Below are 15,964 nucleotides of genomic sequence, written 5' to 3' on the forward strand. Positions count from 1 at the left end.
CTAAAAAACTGTCTCCACAGTATTGCTGGTGTCAAATACAGCCCAAAAAATTGAACATTTAGACACCACAGAGTCTTAAAACATCGGTCGTGAAAATGCACATGTTCTTATGTGGCGTGCGACAGTTCCTGAATGAAGTCCGAAATATTGTGCTAGTCCCAATTATTGGAGTCTGAAAAACCTGCTGGCTATTGTATTATGCCATAAGCTACCTTTCTGCAACTACAGAATATCCAAGCCTCCCCCCCCCCCCCCCCCCCCCCCCGTTTGCAAGTCATCAGTTTGCTATCCTCTCCACGAGCTACAACTCATTTCTCATTCAAAAAGCAGCTGGCAAGAAGCAAAAAAAAAAACCTACGAGTTGTGCCTGGGAGGCAGGGCACGACGGAGGCCAGCACGTGACCCCTCCACAAAGGCAGACGGCGGCTTGTGATAGACAGAGGCGAGGCTCCCGATGTGGCAGATGAGCTCATCGAGCAGGCTAGGCTCGAGCAGGTCCGTCTCCTCGGAGATCAGTGGCTTCTCGGCCAGCACCACCTCTTTGGCTGCAGCAGGGTCAGTGGACAGCAGACGCCAGTAGATGAAACCTCGGTCTCTCAAGTCCGGGTTGTCGCTGTCTTGGGTGGCCAGGCTCAGGACCTGCACAGAGCAAGGTGCATCAGCCAGGTCACGCATCAAGTTCTTGGAAAAACCTCCTTCAGCCTCTGTTTTGGTTTGTGCGTTGAAGTCGCAGGACGGTTACCAGTCTATCACACGAATATTCGGTGACAGAATAGGGTAAGGGAGGAATTCATTTATACATACTGCAATCGCGTGGAGGGATTTTAGCAGGGTGGGAATACATAAAGAATGCAATTTATGGAAGGGGGATATATCTAAACAACTGCCTTTTTCAACAGCGCAAACCAAGATAGCATCAAGCCCAGTAACATGTCTTGACAAGAACTTACAGAAGACCTACAGATGGCATTAAATAGAGTTTAAATTAGGGGAGGTTGGAGTGAGGAATAGAGACAACTGTGAACGACCTATGCCACCAGACCAGGATAATGTCCACTAACAGCAAGCACCATAAGGGTGGTCCCAGAGCTGAACCGCCAGGGTGATATCTAGTAAAACACATGCAGAGAAAACAAAATAGACATGATTCATCTTTTGCCTTCAGATCTGTGTTCTGCATGTGCCAAGTGGCAGGTTACAGTCACAAAACTTGTCACCGCCACAAACTTCCACAAGATATATTCCAGTAATAATGCTTAAACAATTATTCAGTTTACCCAACTCCTGAGCATATTGTTTCACTTATAATAGAAATAACTAGTCCCCACAAGCTCCACAAGTACCCCTTTAGCTATGGCAAAAATCAATGTCAAACTTGATCTGATAGCAATGTCTTTGCCTCTGTCCAGCACAACATATTGAACTGAGCAATGTAGGCAACACTACCTTCCAAACTAAGCACACAGAGCACAAGCAAAGATGATCCTGTAACGCTCAAAACACAGGTGAAGGAGAACTACCTGTTGCACAAGTTCCTGGGTTTCAGTGGGCCGTTTCAAGAACAGCTTCACTATGGCTGTTAGCAGCTGAAGTTGAACCTGCAAGATAGACAAATTCAGTCCATGGTTGTCCATACATTAAGCTATTTGCACACATGGATATGATAACAGCTAAAATAATCACCTGAGTATTTTCATCATGAAAGCCTTCTAGAAAACTTTCCAGCAGCTCATCTGCGTTGTCAATGCGCTCTGCATACTCTCCAATGATCCATATCATTGACGCTCTGTGAAAAAGAGGTGACGGAAGCAATTGTCACAGCAATAACAAGGATGTGCAGATGTCTAGGCACAAAATGGTGGGTGAGTTGGTTCAACATTCTTGCAAAAAGGCACCAAATATGTGATCATTACAAGGCCCACAAGTGCGCACCAGACTTCGTAAGGACACGTGTTCTTAACAGGGCTGATAACCTTACAAGAGAAATATTAGAAGCGTTAAAAATCAAGAAGAGTGGTGAATCTTGTGTCAGTGATTTCTCAATATCGACAAAGAAGTGCGCATACCTTGGGTGAGGTGCATAAAACGGAAATACCGTAAAAACCCACGTAAAGTACAGACTAGCATGTAATAGCATGTAAAGTAAAAAAAAAGTTGTCAACCACATATAATGCGAGCAAGGAAAGATCAGCAGAAGTATTTACAGTAGAATCTCTGTGATATGAAATTCAAAGGGAGACGAAAATTTTCGTATCACACGAAATTTCGTATCACCAAAAAACGAGCAAAACCAGTTTTCAAGCCTTCCAACAGGTACGAAATATTTATTTTCATTGAAAGAAATCACGCATATCCTTCTGCACCTTTTTTTCTGAGAGATCTGATAACAGAGAGTTTTGAAAACTGAAAAATTGGGCCGCTGTCTTCTCCCGCACAGACTCTGAGGTCACGGCGCGCCGCAGAACATCGATGGCGTGCATCGTTTCTGCTGCCGTCGGCGGTGGGTCATCAACGCTTTGGTCGTCGTCTTCTTCGTCACTGCATGAAATGCCAGGCTGTGATGACGCTTCCTCCGCAATATCTTCAACCGTGCGGAGACCACAGGTGGCGAGGTTGTCGTCAGCGGTGACGAAATCGTCGACGCAACGGTCGACGTCAAGTTGATTCCAGACATCGACGGGAATCGGGTCTGGCACTTGCGAGGCAGTAGCCACTGCGGATTTGAAAACCCCACACTTCGCGAAACAATTGGCGATGGTCGTAGGAACGACGCGATCCCAGGCAATCGCAAGAAAATGCACAGCGTCCAGAAGAGTGATCTGGAGATTCGCGTCCTTCCTTTCAATCTTCGCGAGGAGGCGGCGCACCAACAAAGCTTTGAAATGGTGCTTAACATTCCTTATAATCCCAGCATCCAGTGGTTGCAAATGACTTGCTGTGTTCGGGGGCAGGACCACCACCTTAACACTCTGTAGTGTCATTTGTATTGGATGGGCGGTGCACTGGTCCAGCAGCAAAACTATTTTTCTGTTGTGGCAAGACATCTTGCGGTCGAGGTACGTGACAAATTCCATAAACAAAGAAGACGTCATCCATGCTTTTTTGTTCGCCTTGTAGACTCAGGGCAATCGACCGGCTGCCTTAAAGCATCGGGGCTTTTGATATTTGCCAATGACTGTCAGCGGCATCTTTTCCAATCCGTCGGCGTTGCAACAAAACAAAACTGATACGTTGTTTGCTCTTTTGTCCGCCCAGGCAGGCATCGCCTTTAAAAGCACAAACTTTTTTCAGGCTGGAGATTGTAAAACAGCCCTGCTTCATCTACATTAAAAACATCACGTGCCTCATATCCCGCTATGCAAGACGGCAGTGTGGTTGTCATCCAGTCTTCCACGGCGGAGGCGTCGACTTTTTTTCCTTCGCCACAAACGATCTTGTAGGATAGATTATGACGCACCTTGAACCGGTGAATCTATCCACCGGAGGCCTGAAAGTCACCAATTCCAAGTGTGAGTGCGATGTCCGCTGCCTTCTCACGAAGCACTTTTCCGTCGATGTTGATGCCGGCCGCCGTGACCTCTCTGAACCACGTTAGAAGAACCTCTTCCAACTTCACATGGTGGGCAGTTTTGGCTTCTTTAGAATTCATCGCGAAGTGCTGCACATTCTGCATAATTTGGTCGCGCTGACCAACGATCGTTGACAACGTTGACAGCGGCAGGCCTAGCTCCTTGGCCATGTCAGTGCGCCTTTTCTTGGGCTCTTTGTCCACCTTATTTAAAATTTCCAATTTGTCTTTAAAGGTCAGCGCCTTTCTTTTCCGTGACATTGCAGTATGATGTACCTTTTCGCGTTGGAGAGATGATCACAAAACGACGCGCTATCAACGCGGTGTCAGCCTCAACAAACGCGAAAACGAAGCAACGTGTTGCCGCTGCAGCGGAGACTCCGGAAAGCGGAAGAGCGTGGCCTGCGGGGCGGCGGAGAAATGTGGAGAGGGCCGATATCGCCGCCTTCCTTCGCCAACTTCGCTGCTGCCGCGGGTTGCCAAGCCTGTTTTCTCCCGCTGTAATTTTTTTCTTCTTTCGCGCGCGTGTGCGTGATCCGTGCTATCAGTGCTGCGCCGCTGCGCACGCTTTTCTCGCTGTGCGTGTGTGTGTGGGCCTCGACCGGTCGTGATACCAAATTTCGTATCACCCGTAGCGAAAAGAAAAAGTGTTCGGAACATACGATTTTTTGCCCACTGAACGCAATGCAAGTCGGCCGGGGAATTTTATGAATTCGTATCACACCGAATTTCGTATCAGCCGAGTTCGTATCACAGAGATTCTACTGTATTTGCACTACATTCAGGCTGCTCTGCGAATTGTACGCGCTCCACGCTTTCTCATCAATAGTGTCTCATCAAGGCACCAATCGTGCTACAATCCTTCCTGTGCCACTGCTGTATCACTCCCCTTCTCACGCATGATCAAAGAGTTTGCGTCTAGCGCCGCGCACAGCGTGTGCATCCCGGAAGTGTTTGTAGAATTGGAGTTTTCGCGACCGTCGTCGCCTTTCTCGAAACTGCGACTGAAGCACGTCTTGGAAATGATGCTCAAGCATCCGCTATTCAGCTGTAGGGCATAGCAGAATGGCTGGAGAGGCCCGTGAGAGACCCATGCAAGGTGCGAGAGATCATGAGAGGTCTGCTTGGCATGCTTCTCGTCGCGGGCACCGTGGCTGAGAGGACGACGTAGTCAGTGTGGTGAACCCACTGAAACCATCTAAACGGCCATCAGACGCCATCTGCAAATAGCGCCTCTTCTCGCTGAAGTCTGATGCTGATAGCACTGATAAATAACGAGGCCTGAACTGCAAATTTAGACTGCAATTTTTACTGATCAACATATAATATGATGCGGAAATCTGACATGATAAAATGTGGAAAAAATCTTTCGTATTAAATGCGGGTTTTTGCAGCAATCTGCATTCGTCATGTTTTGCATGCTGCACATGATGAGTCAGTTTCCGGGTGCTTATCACTCGATCACATGTATTCATTCCGTGCGACAAGAAATAAGCCATTCGTTATTAATTGCGCCCAACTGTGTCCCATGTCCTCTTCTCTATTTGCAGTGTATTTTTTGGTGCCTTGTTGCAAGGATGTTTCTAAAAAAGAATAAACAATTTTCCTGAACTTACCTAGCTTCTGGTTCATCTAGTGTATCCAGGTTTTCACACAGCGTGGATATAATGCTTTCGTACTTGTTTGGATACTTCCTAAAGATATCCTGCATTTGAGAGAGCAACGAGAAAGAAAGAACAGTGACTGAGATGCCACCTGACAAGCACACATGACCAATGTAACCTGCTAAAATACTCCACCTTGATGACAACGATGGCTTCCTGGACTACATAGTTGACCTTTGTCTGGATCAGGTCGAGAAGTGTGCTGACACAGCGCTCGGCCGACTGCTCCACCTTGATGGCGCATCGACCAATGGCTCGCACCGCCTTCCGAACAAAGTCAACGTCCACCTCTGTTGCATACCTTCACAGGTTGGGGGAGAAAAGAAATGCAGGGTCCAACACTAGCCCAAACGCTGCAGCACAAGCACTTGACTAACCATTTCACACGAAAAAAACATTGAAGGGGGAGTGTACTGTTTTGCCTTTAAGTTCATGATTTATAGATCCCATTTGCCTCCTTGCAGATCTTTGTTCGCATATGTAGACTTTGCTCCTTAACTTATCAGTAAATGTTAATCCCTTAATTTGTTCGTCTAATGTCTCAAGCATATTCTTTAGCCCACAGTCATACATAAAAGGCCACTATAAAGCTTCAATTAACCAAGCCGTATAAATGTGCCTGGATGGTCAAGGGGTAGCATGGCTGATTCGGAATGCAAGGGCACTGAAAGGAGATCTCCGAGTTAGCAACTCCTGCCAAATCTACCATGTGGTCGCGCGACATCTGGCAACCCTAGGACCATCAGTCCCTGGCTATGCCAACCACCAACTACCACCTGCCAGAGCCATAGCAGTTGATTTAATTTATTACGTACTTAATTTCAAGGGACATTAGGAAAATGTTCGTTAAAGTGAAAGTTCGCTGAATTGAAATAAGTGCACACAAGGTTGATTCCATCAGCTTCAAGAAACATCGGGTGTCAGAGTCATATCTCAACCCATTTGTCACTGCGCTCATTTGCAAGCAAAGAATGCAGTAACCTCTTGCAGCCCTTTCGAAATTAGGCCTGCAGTGTTCTCAATCACTGTGTGCAAGCTCCCGTGAACCTTGTCCGACACAAGGGTCTGCTGGGCAGAAAAGGCCTTCATTTTCTACAAGCAGATCACTGCCTCAGCAGATTATGGTGAACCAAGATGCATACGTACACAAGTTAAAAGCCTAGTAGAGCTGATGCTCTCGCTATGGCTGGCTATGACTCCAATTAAGTGTGAAAAGCTAGCAATAGATTCAGCTGGCTACAAGCCAATTCAGTTTAAAGCTAAATGACTGCCACTTTTTTTCACACTGTAATGAAAAGTGTTTAAAAAAAAAAATATGTTACAAAAAGTGCAAGTTGTGCTTGTTGAATTGCTCAATATGACACTGGAGACATAAGATGACGTCGCAGAAAATGTTCGTATAACTGAAATGAGCAATAACTAATTTCATTCAAATAAAGGGCGTTTGCATAGCGTTCAATGGAGCTTAGGTGGGGGGATTTAATCAAGTTTGTACAACTGAATACTTCGCTTAATTGACGTTCGTTCAAGCGGTATTCCACTGTATGCTGACTTCGTAAATTATAATACCTCTGCTTCAATAAAAACACACAGCAGTTGATCTGCCATTTCACAAGATGTGGAGACCTCTAGAGGGTGCACGAAATTTTGACCTGCTACCCAGAAACTGGTTGAAAGGTAGCGCATGTGAGCGGATCAGAAAAATATTCAGATATCTGATAGCTGCAATATCAGGCCCATGTAGCGATTGTGAAGCTTAGATGGAGGCAGATAACACTGCACGAAAGACTGTGCCATGCTCAGCACGTGCTAAAATAGCACATGCAATAATATAACATTAGGCAGATGACTGATACTATATACTTTTTCTTGCTATGTTATGTTATTTTTAGCTGCCCTTCAACAGAATTTCAGTTACACACTGGGTCACTGAACGACCAGATACTTTTGCAATATATACTAACACAAAGACATGCAATCCAGCCCACTGTAGGACTTGATGCCTAGCTTAAAGCTAATGGAATGGAATGTAAATGTGCACGCCAGAAAAATGAGCACAGGTGATGTCAAAAATCGAGCAACGAGTTCTTGAGAAGCTCACTCTTTCAGTTCAGCCAAGACTTGGGCAATGTTTGCTTGGGATGCAAGGCGAATCATGATGTCCAGTTTCTCCAGCTTCACATAGATAGGGTCATTGTACTTGACAAAGAACACCTTCATCTCATGTTTAAGAATGTCAGGCCTGCAAGAGAGAGAAATCATGCTTAACATGTGCAGAGATCGGATTATCAGTGAAACATAACAGAAAAATTAGTTTTACAGCTGTACGAAACTCGTTATATTTCGAATACTGTGCACTGTATTGCCTACAGATTTTTTTTTTGCAGTGCATAAGAACAAAGTTTTGCCAATGGTCGCTCTTTATATGCGTGTTATTTGTGACTGTCAAGAGAACATATTAGCGTAATATCGATTGAGCAAGAGCATGTCCACACTGCAAAAAAAGCATGCACTGGAGGTGCGCTTTTTTACCTATGCAAGAGCAAAATACTGGCACTGCTCTTCGAAATATTTCTGGCAGCTCTGCATACAACATAGGAATAGAGCTGACTAGTACTACATCACTTTAATGGTCTCGCATAACGAAGTTTGAGCAAGGAAAAGTTATTAAAGAAAGAAACAACACTTTTTATATGTTAGAAAAAGTAAGCAATAAGCAAAAATCAAACGTTCCCATGAAACAGATCATTCAAGAAAAGCATTTAAAAAAAAAATGAGAAGGCAGTGTTAATGCGAGGCTGCTGTTCTAAACCCATGTCGGCATGAGCCCAAGCCTCTGTAGGCCAAAGCAGAAGCAAGGGTGTACCTCTTCTGCACGATGAGGTTAATGTTCCTGAGGGCCACGTACTGCACCTCAGGCTCACTGGACAGAAGGGTAACCAGGGGAGGGGCCAACTTCTTCGTCAGGGTGGTGACAAAGTCTGAGTCACTGCTCATCATCTCCATGAACTTCATCAGCACCTGGGCAATCGTACACGTGCCACAACTTGAGACGCTGCGCAAGGCTGGGAAGCTACGCAAAGCAAATATGTGTGCAAAAGAAAACTGACCAGAGCAGTGCTTGACTGCGTGATGTACACAAGCACTGTGCTGTACTGTACTTGGGGAGCAAAGAAACAAGTGAACCGACAGGTGCGCTTCAAGGGCCCACACGCACTTGGACAGCAATTGAAGAAACTAGAGCCTTAAATGGCATGACAAGTGTGCAAACAGGCTGTCTTCCAAGCCATTTATTCCTGTCTGTTGTGCCCGTCTCTGAGCTATTACACAGTATTCCTATCCAAATTGCAGGGAGGGGAAATATGCAACGTCAACTAAGCAATTGCCTGGCCTCCTTGGTCAACTTCGTTGTCCAGAACCCACTAGAGGTTTTGCGCAAGCTCCGGATATTTTTTTCGCTAACCCAAACTGTCTTCCTGCAGCCCGGAACCAATGCTGCAGGAAGACAGTTCCTCCCTTCCCGCAACAGATGTGAGGCACGCATGAAGCACGCTGCTATGGTCACAAAAACATTACAGCGATCAGTGCAATGAAGATGCCATAGCGGACAGAAATGACGCGAATGGAAGCAGCTCAAAAATTAATACTACTATTTTAAATGGACAACACATTTCCCTTCTTTAGAATTAAACTGTCTATATAAATGTATGAGCTGCATTTAGTTTTCGAAAGACAATTTGAAATTACTTTTTGAGTTTTTTCAAAATGCAGCTACTATGCATGGCAGAAGAGGCGCATGCTTGCGCGACCCACCAGATATTTTGCCATGTAAAAATTGTAAATTGTTGGGCTTAACGTGCTGAAGTGACATATGAGCTATGAGTGACGTCGTAGTTGTGAGCGCCGGATTAATTTATACCGCCTGGGTCTCTTATGCGCTGACATTGCGCAGCGCACAGGCACCTTTTCAAGCGCGCACCACAAGTGTCCGCTGTGGCGCGGATTTATTCCATACATAAGTCGCGCCAGTGGGTTAAGACGCAATGATGAAATTTTCAGAAACCTGCGGCTTATAAACAGAAAAATACGGTACTCAGTTTAACGGCATTGACATTAGACTTTACACATGCAAGCAACACCTTTGTGTGAAAAGACGATTGCTCATACAGCCCAGACTACTGAGATGTGCCAATTAGATCGTTCGTCGTCACCAGTTGTAAACAGATTCACTGCTTTCTGAGCCTCTCTAAAGGTGTGGGGGCATGGCCTGAATGGTTCCATGCCATCAGCACCTCACAGGATAAGGTTCAACCCAAAACAATATCAGGATTTATCACCTTGGCACTGCACTGTGTTCTACGAGCTATCGAGTTTGTTTTACCTATGAAAAAGTCTGGAATGAATAGCACTTCCGAAACTCTGAATACTTATACGACACAGTAACACATACGTTTTTCCCCAAACTGAATGCATTTAATATTTCTATAAGAGCCTGCCAAATCTAGCTGATCGAAGAATCAATTTTCGTAAACAATACATATCATTTTTTTTCATTATGTCACTAAAAAAAGCTCTATTAGCTACACTATAAAGTGCTGCAGTAAACCAAAATGCATACATTTTCGAGTCAGCAATTTTTTTACCACACCACCCTGAAATCACCTGTTTCCCCAAAGTAGGGAAAGAGTTAACTCTTTGCTGCTGGCCCCAGACTTTGAACGGACTTTCATCAAAGAACCTGCAGCTTACATTTTGCCAGGCAGCACAACCAAACTTAAGCCTCTTCCTAACAAGAAAGGGTTCCCTTGTTTTTGCACCAGAAGGTGTGTTCCCCAAGAAGGCAGAGGAAGCTTTGGAAAGAAATTTTATACAGGTGGCTTTGAAGCCTGCTGCCATCAAGAAACAAGACAAGAGTATGTTGCAAGGGATGAGCCTGGAAGGACATCAGAGCATGCCACCTGGCAGCATGCTGTTTTGAGCTACCTGCAGCGACATTTAGGCTTCTTTAGGCTGCCTGACCCTTCTTTTTGGTGAAGAACTCTACTGGGGTTGCTAATTTCCTGTCAGGAATAGAGAACAAGAGGCATTATACCTTCAGCATGGATGTGGAAGATCAGTTTTACTCCCTACCCCATACTCAGCTGTTGAACGTCAAAGATAATGGCAAACAGGGCTTCATTGCCAATTGTGGCATTTCCGTGGAGAATTTACTTGAACTTTTGTCCTTTTTCTTACTTACAGCCTTCATTGGATGGGATGAAGTTCACATCCGATGGTCTGGTGTTTGTATTGGATCTCAGGCCACCCCGTTATTGACTGACATTTTTCTCAGCAGGACGGACATGAGACTTGATGAGGATCTTAAGGATATAGCTGTGTCCTTTCGCTAGCTATGTCAACAATTTTTTAGTGTTTATGAACCAAAGGTCCCCCAGGAGGGTTACCGATGTCATTACAATTTTTAAAGAGAGCGGCCAGAGTCTGGGTTTCGCATTTGTATTACCAGACTGGTTCTATCCAGTTCCTTGACTTGAAAGTCATTTGCCACGAGACGAGAATGTGTTGGGAGTATAACCGAAAAACAGCTAAGCTGCTTCTCATTTGCAATTCATAATTAGTCAAGGCAGGCATAGCGACTTCCTGTCTCAAGGCTTCATTGTGGAAATTGGACTCTCATAGGGTTGAGACCAGCTTCCAGGAGCAAGTTTGGAGGCTAAGGGACGCCGGTTTTCCGGAAGTGGCTTTGGCTCAAATATTGGGGAGGATACTAAATCTTGCAAAAGAAAAAGACTGCACAGACAAGAACAGCGGGGATTCCATACATATATGGAATTTCACACCAGTTGAAAAAGGAAGGGGGGAGATATGGGGCGAAAGCAGTTTTTACAGCTGAAAATAAGCTGAGCAGGGTCTGCAGTGCAGTAAGAAGCTTGAGTGCTGCTACGCCCAAGTGAAGATTAAAAGTGCTTGTGTTGTCTCTTGTTTCTTCTACTTTATCTCGTATATTGTGCTGCTTTAAGATGAATCCTTTCCAACTCACCGAGTTTTCTGCTCTCGTTACCCCCAAAGTTATGTTTCATTTATATGCGCCCTAGCCACAGGAAAGAGCAGATCAATCCATCTTGAAATTAGAATGTTGGTTTATCTTAGCTCTAAAGCAAAAGAGCAGAAACAATGTCCAGCAGTTTAAATAGTGGCTGTGCAAAGATGGCTACATCTGTACAGAGCACTGAAAAATGTGAGAGTTTACACCAACCTTGACGGCCGAAAGTACAACGGCCGCATTGGCGTGTGCCAGGCGAGGAGTGACCCGCTCGCAGATACTCTGAGCTTCGCGTTCGTCCTTGGGCGCATAATTGGACAGCGAATCAAGGATGAACACTTGGCCCCACTCTGTGCACTCGTTGAGTGCCGTCAGAAGCTTGTTGATGGTTGGCCCACTCATCTCGGTCAGCGGCTGGCCACTGCTTGATGCCTCATTCATCTCAGACAGCGCTGCCACTGCATTGGCCACCACCTGCACAAGGGACCACCACCGGTCTACCAAGGGGCTGGCAAAAGCCGCATGACGGCTTCAAACTGAAATGGCCCCCGTCTGTCACACAGCAGTCACACTACAGACATTCGCACCACAGTATAGCAGTGACAAACTGAAACCCATTCCTGAACTTCCACTTTCTTCCGTAGCATACAGTAATAAAAATTCCCATCTCTGGAACCTGCACTCATGAAGAGGTTAACGCAATGTTCATGATCCTGTTGAAACCACGTGCCACATCTTAAGATCCTACCCCTCGGGAATTTGTCTTTGCTTTTTATAACTTGACAGGCAACTGCACATGTTCAGCTGGAAAGTGCAAATATCCAAGCAACTCTAAAGACCCTGCCAGTCAGCCATTCAGATTTTGCACAGCACAAAGAAAAGCAAGGGTGAGGGAGGGGCTTGCCATGGGGTTGGAATCAGAGAGAAGATCTCGCAGCTGATCCAAGAAGCCCTGGTCCTCCACGAGGGGGGCATTGATGTCATGCAACTTGGCGACGCACACGGCAGCCGTCTTTCGCACGTAGGGGTCCTCGTCTTTCAAGCACTTCCGCAGGGGTTCGCATAGGTACTCCGTAATCTTGTCCACGCGGATGCAACCCATGGTGCGTACCGCCAGAGCCCGGATCAGGGGGTTGCCGTCCTCACAGTCCTAAGTACACAATGTAGGAAAAAATTTACAGTGACCACGTGCAGGCAATGGCTGCAAATCCTTTCACTAGACTTTCTAGCGTCAACAGCAAACAAGGAAGTAACTGACATAACATTAGAACCACACAAAAACCAAAAATCTTGGCACACATTAGGTAGAGTTATGCCATTTTTCCTGCCTTGCCCAAGCTTTTTAAGCAGTCACTTGAAAGCAACCAGTACTTGTATCTAGCATTTAAAAAATGGTGTCGCATGTTCACTGCTAAACTGCTCGACAAATCAGACAGCCGCCATGAATTCCAACAAACTGCTTCTAACTCTGCAAAGCTGAATAAAATCACATGCATTTAAGACGAAGGCTCACAAAAAATCAGCAAAGTGTTTACTAACTTTTACAAATGTATTCACAGCCATTATAGCCATATCAGGTTGACTCTTAGCATAATTCATCAGGTAGAGGTAGACAAGCTTCTTGAGTTCCAGGTTGTCCGTCTGCATGCAATTTACCACATCTGGAAACAAAGCACTGGAAAAGAAGATCATCAAGTCATTCTGTAGCATCAAACACAGGGGGTGATGTCATTTTCACAAGACAATAACAGTGCAGCGAGGACTGGTTGCATGTCGTGTCACCACAATCAAGATTTCCTCAGATACCCTCACTTTTCAACTTCTGCCATTTTCTGGCTGTCTGTGTGACATCTAGATGTTCCAAATGCATGCAAAACGAATTCGAGCCAGCTCCCTGGCCTGTTCACAGTCAGCAGCTCATCTGCCATGTGGTATCTGTGTTCCAGGTACCATTTAGCAATCCAGCCTTCAGAAGACTGCCCAGATACCTTCACAATGCATAGCATGAGTTCAGTAAATTAGATATACTTGGATACTTGCTCAAATCATTCAGAAAAACACTTCTAACGATTACTAGGATGTCTTTCGCATGCAAAACGTCTCGCTACAATTTTCCATAGGCTATGTATAGAGTTCGTAAGTGGCGTCTGTACCAACTCGTACAGCGATTCCCCTCATACCAGTTCGCGAGACGTAACAAAATTATTTTACTACATCGACGTTAGTGAGTACCTCAAACTGGATACATCACCTCTGCACACAGACCCTTCGAATAGCGAGAAGACGTCAGCTCAAGGCGCTCGGAGCACTACAAGGCCATCGGACGCGCAAATAAAACGACGCCGGCATTCGTAAACACACATTGCCGATTCGGTAAATGCGGTCCGGCTACGCCGGCAGACCCCACCTGACATCTTTGCCGACTGTCATCGAGGCGATTACTTTCTTAACGGCCTCACGTTTCTTCTCTTTTTTGTCGCTGTTCAGTTCGCTCTTCAGCTCGAATATTTCACCTGGAATCGGAGAACAACGGTCAGTTTATGTCCCAAACATAAAACTGCAGCCGTGACATGCCAGCGACACAGAACATGAGCCGGTCCGTGTTGCCGCCCCCTTCAGAGTATGTGCGGATGAGAAAAACCATACCTCTTTAGTGATATTACCAACAAGCTTTTATGCTTTACAATAATTGTGCTGTGTTGACCGCAGTACACGCTCTCAATCATCGCACTAGGTGCACATATGCGGGCGAAAAAAAAACAAAAAAAAACGTGAACTAACCTTTCTTGGTGGTGGTGAAGTACTTTGCGTCAGTCATGATTGGCTAAAGTAGCGGTGCACAGTATTCTGTTGGAAGCGAACATATGGATGAGAACACCCATCAGTCGACATCAGAGCGTATCAGAGCCCTTTAAATCTCGTGTATCCATCGTGATAACAGGCAATGCACGTTCAAGACGCCCAGACTCACCGAAAAGAACGTGATTTAGGCGTAGTTCAGCTCCCCTCTCTGAGCACTTCCCGTGTGAACAGGCGCTGTTTTCACTGAGCCGGCGACACCATATCCAACCAACCTCGATATTGGAAAGCTGGCGAGGCTGCTTTGGCGGCGAAACGACTCTATCAGTGCACGAAATCGCCTGCACACTTTCCTCCCGTAAAGTGCATATACGCCCCTGAAGGAAACACTCCCGATTATTGCTTGTGTAGCGCCGTAGCGCTGCGCAAACTCCGAAACTCACACTTCTCCGCGCGCGGCGCTGCTATCCGGTCATTTCGGTTGTCTTTTCCATATTAAAAAAAGCTTGTTATAAACACTCCAGTAATTTTGTTACTTGCTTCGAATCTAAAATAGCGTTTATATTATTTAACGGGTTAAATATACATATGGTACTTTTTTATCATGTGCACCTGCACTGTAACGCGCCTGTTTCGCACATAAGCTGCACAGAGCGAAATCGAAATGTTACAACAGTGTTTTGCTTAACACATATCTGAAACCGCAAAAATGGAACCCATTCGGTACATTCATATTTCCTAGCTGTTTTGCTAACCAGTTTGTTATGTAGTTTCTAAATATTGAGACACATCAGTCTGTTGAGTTGCAAAGCGGTATTGCTGGAGCAGCATTCTACGGTGCGCTTACAATTGCGCAACAGGCGTTGCACACTTGGGCATGCATTAACCAAGAGCCAGTATCAAACACATAAAACAAAGCTACCTGAGAGACTAGGAAAATACAATAAAAAGGTGGGCTTACAACTGCTTTGTCCACTTCTATGGTTGGCGTGCAAGCGTCGTTTAATAAAAAGAATAAATAAGCTCCTAAAGCAGTGTTAAATCACTCAAAAAACCCAGGAATCGTGTATATAATTCTGACGACTTGAGGTCGGGTGTACCACAGAGATGAATGAGAGAGAGTACAGGGACAGCAGCTCTGCTTTATGCAAAAAAAGTTGAAGACATGACTCGAACAGTGGAATACGCTTAGTCACACTCCAGGCTCGAAGGCTGTCTTCGTCGGTCTTCTATGCGTACACACACCCCTCAACGACAGTGATGATGGCTGAAGGCAACTCATTTGTAGAGCAGATGATGCGACACATGGCATGGAGTAAACAAAGCACAGATGACTCGTGCGCAACAGTTGATGTGTCTATATAAAATATGCATGTCTTGCACATTACAATGGTAGTTGTAACACCAAGCTTCACGTACAAGGACGAAGAACACAATGCTAATCACTTCAAAAAAAAAAAAAGAAGAAAGCCTTGCACATGTTTATATAAACAGTTTTGGAGCCACTATATGCAAGTGTTTGTTGTATGACCACACCATTATCGTCAGCATAGACACAACAGACAACACGTGACAACTGCACACACTACTACACTGCCTCAGTCTGCTGCATGTACCACAATTCTGTTCGAAGAGCTCCTACAGTCAACGAACCACCCCTAAAAAACAAGTGCGACACTACCTCCATGTGCTCAAGGCTTCATGCAACTTTCTGCATTCCAAAGGAATGTACTACTTCTGGCAAGCTGGCAAGCTTTATAATCCATCAAACAGCGCTCTCTCCTTTCTTATGGTAAGAAAATTTTAAAACTCGTGCTGTTGCTGGTGCGCTATCAAGAACAATCAGGCGTTCTGTGATGACCTGAAGCTTGGCAAATACAAGGTGAACCT

General features: G+C 45.3%; 1 protein-coding gene across 1 annotated transcript in view; it reads right to left on the reverse strand.

Moving 5' to 3' along the window:
- The window catches only part of AP-1-2beta (adaptor protein complex 1/2, beta subunit), a 38,505-nt gene extending 24,009 nt beyond the window's left edge, over positions 1–14,496 (reverse strand). The window contains exons 1-13 of the mRNA XM_084598664.1: positions 14,247–14,496; positions 14,057–14,122; positions 13,683–13,788; positions 12,815–12,950; positions 12,180–12,425; positions 11,489–11,749; positions 8,099–8,253; positions 7,334–7,474; positions 5,368–5,533; positions 5,185–5,273; positions 1,684–1,786; positions 1,521–1,598; positions 359–639 (exon numbers count right to left, since the gene is read on the reverse strand). Coding sequence (XP_084454790.1) covers positions 359–639; positions 1,521–1,598; positions 1,684–1,786; positions 5,185–5,273; positions 5,368–5,533; positions 7,334–7,474; positions 8,099–8,253; positions 11,489–11,749; positions 12,180–12,425; positions 12,815–12,950; positions 13,683–13,788; positions 14,057–14,093 — 1,799 coding nt within the window. The 5' untranslated portion in view covers positions 14,094–14,122; positions 14,247–14,496. The remainder of the gene's footprint in view (positions 1–358; positions 640–1,520; positions 1,599–1,683; positions 1,787–5,184; positions 5,274–5,367; positions 5,534–7,333; positions 7,475–8,098; positions 8,254–11,488; positions 11,750–12,179; positions 12,426–12,814; positions 12,951–13,682; positions 13,789–14,056; positions 14,123–14,246) is intronic.
- Positions 14,497–15,964: the final 1,468 nt, after the last annotated feature.

The sequence above is a fragment of the Amblyomma maculatum genome, chromosome 3 (genome assembly GCF_055883805.1).
Source record: "Amblyomma maculatum isolate TAMU_Amacu chromosome 3, ASM5588380v1, whole genome shotgun sequence".
Classification (NCBI taxonomy): Eukaryota; Metazoa; Arthropoda; class Arachnida; order Ixodida; family Ixodidae; genus Amblyomma; species Amblyomma maculatum.